The 3,950-nt window shown below is 60.4% G+C and overlaps 1 protein-coding gene across 3 annotated transcripts; it reads right to left on the reverse strand.

Moving 5' to 3' along the window:
- Positions 1–1,759: 1,759 nt before the first annotated feature.
- Mfsd10 (major facilitator superfamily domain containing 10) lies at positions 1,760–3,931 on the reverse strand. 3 transcript variants are annotated; one of them, XM_048784075.1, is made up of 9 exons: positions 3,737–3,931; positions 3,496–3,653; positions 3,227–3,335; positions 3,030–3,141; positions 2,787–2,895; positions 2,604–2,694; positions 2,477–2,546; positions 2,313–2,402; positions 1,760–2,163 (listed from the first exon to the last, which is right to left on the reverse strand). In XM_048784075.1, exons 2-9 carry the CDS (start codon positions 3,610–3,612, stop codon positions 1,956–1,958), a joined length of 906 nt encoding a protein of 301 aa, XP_048640032.1. In that variant the 5' UTR covers positions 3,613–3,653; positions 3,737–3,931; the 3' UTR covers positions 1,760–1,955. The 3 variants fall into 3 exon arrangements, with proteins under 3 accessions (XP_048640032.1, XP_015337385.1, XP_048640031.1); XM_015481899.1 differs by having other exon boundaries at positions 2,477–2,524; positions 3,496–3,657; XM_048784074.1 differs by having other exon boundaries at positions 3,496–3,657.
- Positions 3,932–3,950: the final 19 nt, after the last annotated feature.

Below are 3,950 nucleotides of genomic sequence, written 5' to 3' on the forward strand. Positions count from 1 at the left end.
CCCCCCCCCGCACCGCCTCCACCTCGGGTTCTGGGGGAGATGGGCCTCTAAATCATGGTCCTGGCTGGAACTGGAAGGCACCAGAGGCTTCTACCAGCTCTGGCATTGTCCCCCTGGGCCTTGACCACTTCATCCTTCCTGTTGTGAAATAACTCTCTGCTCGGCTTCCTCTTCACCCCAGGGTGTCTCAGGTGACTGAATCCAACTTGTGGTTTTTGCTGGTGTCACCTGCTCAGTGACCTTCCTCTTTCCTGCACACAGCCTTGGTGTTGTGCAGCACTCCTGTGCCCACCCCGTGGCCCCAGGGCTGCCTTGAAGAGGTGGGTTTGGGCAGGATGCTGGGCCTGCACATGCCCAGTGCTATGCTCCCTATGGGCTGATGGACAGCCCCCACCACAACCAGATTCACAGGGAAGGGGATGCCCAGAGGGGAGAAGAGTCTTTTCTTTTGGCAGGTTTGCAATTTAGCTTCCTTTTTCACTAAATGTGAACAGATCACTTTAGTTTTCTTTCTGGAGCCTCTGGCAGACTGCAGGGAGCACTGCCTGCCTGTGTGGGGGTTCAGAACTGATGGCAGGCTGTTCCCACCCTAACTCGGCCTACAAGATGCCCAGGTTCTGATGAAAGTGAACTCAAGACAGAAGTCTTGACTCGGTGGCCTCTTGCACCCTTCTCTCCTCTGTCAATACTGCTGTGAATCTTCACTCAACTCATCCCTGGAAAAGGGCTGGAGGCTGCTCAGGGGGTGGCTAGATAAGTCCTCAAAGGTGCCAGGAGCTGTGGGGTGCCTGCCAGGGGGCCCAGAGGTGTCCCACCAGGGAGCGGCGGGTAGCACCGGTGCCACATCTTCAGCATGGTGGGCTGAACGCCCACAACCCCACCAACACCGTGCCTGAGCGGGACCCGAGGCTGGTGGCAGGGTGGCCCAGGGCCTGCTGCCAAGGTGGCATATAGTTTCCCACCTTCGTCCTGGACCCTGCCTTTTGTCCCTCCTCACCCCCTCCCCCTGCCCCATATACGCAGTGACCTTCAGTTTTCACTTTTGTAGTCTAATTCTTTGTATCACAACATGAAACGTAGTTGCACTCACGATGCAGACGCCTGTGTGTCCTTTCCTCATTGTAACATGTTTTACTCACAAATAAACTCTTTAAGCAGTTTCTGTCCGAGTATTTTTCTTGCCTTAAAGTAGGATTTCCAAGTTTTCGCGTCTCCCCCCCACCTTTTTTTGAGATGGGTCTTGCTGTGTTGCCCAGGCCCGTCTGTCAACCCAGGGGCTCAGTGACCCCTTGCCTCAGTCTCCAGGCAGTTTGGGTCGCCTATCCTTGCCACTGCGGCCACCGCCAGTCAGGTGTTCCCTACAGCTGTGGACTGGGAACGTGCATCTAACTTAGTGCCCCTGCTGGGCCTCCCTGGGGAACCTGAGGTGGCATTTGGAAGCTGCTGGACCGGACACTGAGCACATGAGCCTGTCCTGATGGTCTGTCCCCCAAATGTGAGTAGACCAAGCCTCACTGGAATAGGAACAGCAGTGTGGCCATATCTGATGGGGAGGGGTCGGGAATAGCGACAGCCTAAGGCTCTGCCTCTTGTCTGCCAGCAGGACTGACCACAGGTTTGGGTCCATGCCTGACTCCCCAAGCATCTGCTGAGGAGGACACAGGCTCCGGGACACTGTGTTCTGTCCTAACTAAGAGCCACCCGGCTGCAGTTTCAGCTCTTGGTGGTGGCTGGTGGAGCAGAACAGAAAGGCACCTGGTGGAAAATAGTTGCTTTATTGATCATTAAGAAGCCTGGGCAGTGGCCAACAACACCAATGAGAGGAACGAACAGAAAACTTGATGTTCTTGGAGTCACCAACCCTGCCTGGGCCTCTGGAGTGAGAAGAGGGTAAGGCTGCCCAGACTCGCCCCATCCCACCCCGGGGTGGGGGAAGAGTGGGCAAGCCTCTCTTCCTAGACTGGGAAGGCAGGGAGTTGGGGGCAGGGGCTCTGGTCCAGGCTCCCACTTAGAGCAAGGGTGGCCCCGTGTGGGCCACGCAGCTCGGCTACTCGGCCTTGAGAATGGGCGCTGGATGTCTCAGCTTCAGCAAGAGGAGGAAGGGGAACAGGAAGAGCCCCGAGCACACGGTGAAGCAGACCTGGGCCCCAGCCAGCCAGTACACTGTGGAGAGTCGGACAGGCTCACCCGGGGCCCCAGGACCGAGGACCCCCACACCCCCCACTCCCTGTCAGACCAAGTGGGGAGCCAAGAGCAGTGCTGGGTAGCCGAGGGGTCACACAGCACACTGAATGCTGTCCCACAGCGCTCACCTGAGGCAGCCACCATGGGACCCACCGCTCTGGCCAGGGCACCCAGGCTCCGCAGAGTGCCCATGACAGTGCCCTTCTGTCCTGGAGAACCTGCGGGGAGAGACCTCATCAGGTGCCTGCCAGTCACCTCTCACCTTGGTGTCCTTGGCCCTGGAAGGACTTACCAAAGCTGGCAACCATGGAGGACAGGCAAGGCACCACGACAGCAGCGGCTGGTGGGGACATTGGAGGCATCTGTCAGCCCAGAGGACAGGGATGGGGCTCCCCCTCCAGCCCTGCAGGGCCACTCACCAAAGGAGTAGAGCAGCAGCCCCAGGCCCAGCACGGGCAGTGAGTGTCCCCAGCCAATGAGAAGGAAGGCTGGCACCAGCAGCAGCAGGGCCTGTGGTGGTCACATGGCTTCAAGACCAGCTCTGCTGCCCACCCACAGAACCCAGGGTACCACCTACCACCCACTGGAGGGGAAGCCCCTACCCGCTTGACAGCTGCCATTTCCCCACCAGGGCTGATTCGCCGAGCGTAGGTGCCCTGGATGGTGGCCATGGTGAGACCGATGAAGAAAAACATCTTGCCCTGCTGCAGGCTGGGAGGCAGAGGGTGAGTCCAGTCCTCAGCCTGGGGGCCTGGAGCCCAAGTGGGGCAGGGGTAGGGCGGAGGGCAGCAGGCTGCTGGGGGGGGAACTGAACCCTGAGGCAGGGCGTGCTCAGTGGGACCCACCTGCTAAACTGGAAGTGCTGGTGTGCCAGGAAGCTCAGCGTGTACTCCAGCCCCGAGAACAGGAAGAGGTAGAGGAAGTAGACCAGGCCCAGGCCGCGCAGGCTGCCAAGCTCTGCAGGGCAGCAGGGGGCGCACGTGGGCCTCGGACCAGGCAGCCAAGGTCTGGAAAGCCCTGGTAGGAAGGGCAGGCTCCTTACTGTCTCTGGCAGGTGGGTCCTGGCCTCGAGCAACAGCTGCAAAGCGCAGGAGGGCCACAGGGCTGAGCAGGTCAGCAGCAGCGCGGAAGCCCAGGGCGACCGAGGGTGCCTGCGGGAGTGCGGGAGTTGGAGAGGCCTACCAGCTTAAGGAACAGCACTGCCCCGGCACTGCAGGCCCCAAGACACCAAAGAGGGCAGCACAGCTCCCTTGGCACCAGACAGTGACACAGACTGAGAGGACATCCCATGGGACCCAACCTCCAGCTTACGCGCTTCTCTGGAGGTAGCGTCTCTGGCAGGAAGCAGAAGATGAAGAGCAGGTTTGAGACTGCGAAGAAGAGGCTGAGCCAGGGTGCCATCTCCACAGACAGGGAGGCACCGAGCATGGGGCCCAGTGTGAAGGCCAAGGAGAAGGCCACTCCAATCACTGCCTGGGGAGAAGGCCATCAGAGCTGGGCAGAGAGGCCAAGGCCCAGGCCCAGGCCCCCTCATCCAGGCCTGTGCACTCACCATGCCTTGGCTGCGGGCTGGAGGTGAGCCCAGGTCAGCAACGACGGCTGTGGAGAGGCTGACGTTCCCCTTGCTGATGCCCCCAATCACCCTGGAGGCCAGAAAGGCCGCGAAGCTCCGGGATGCTGCCCATACTGCATAGGAGGCAACCAGACCCGCCTGGCAGGGCAGGTGGAGTCACTGGTGGCCAGGAGGGGCCGCATCACCTCTGCAG

Source organism: Marmota marmota, unplaced genomic scaffold (assembly GCF_001458135.2).
Source record: "Marmota marmota marmota unplaced genomic scaffold, marMar, whole genome shotgun sequence".
In the NCBI taxonomy this organism is placed as follows: Eukaryota; Metazoa; Chordata; class Mammalia; order Rodentia; family Sciuridae; genus Marmota; species Marmota marmota.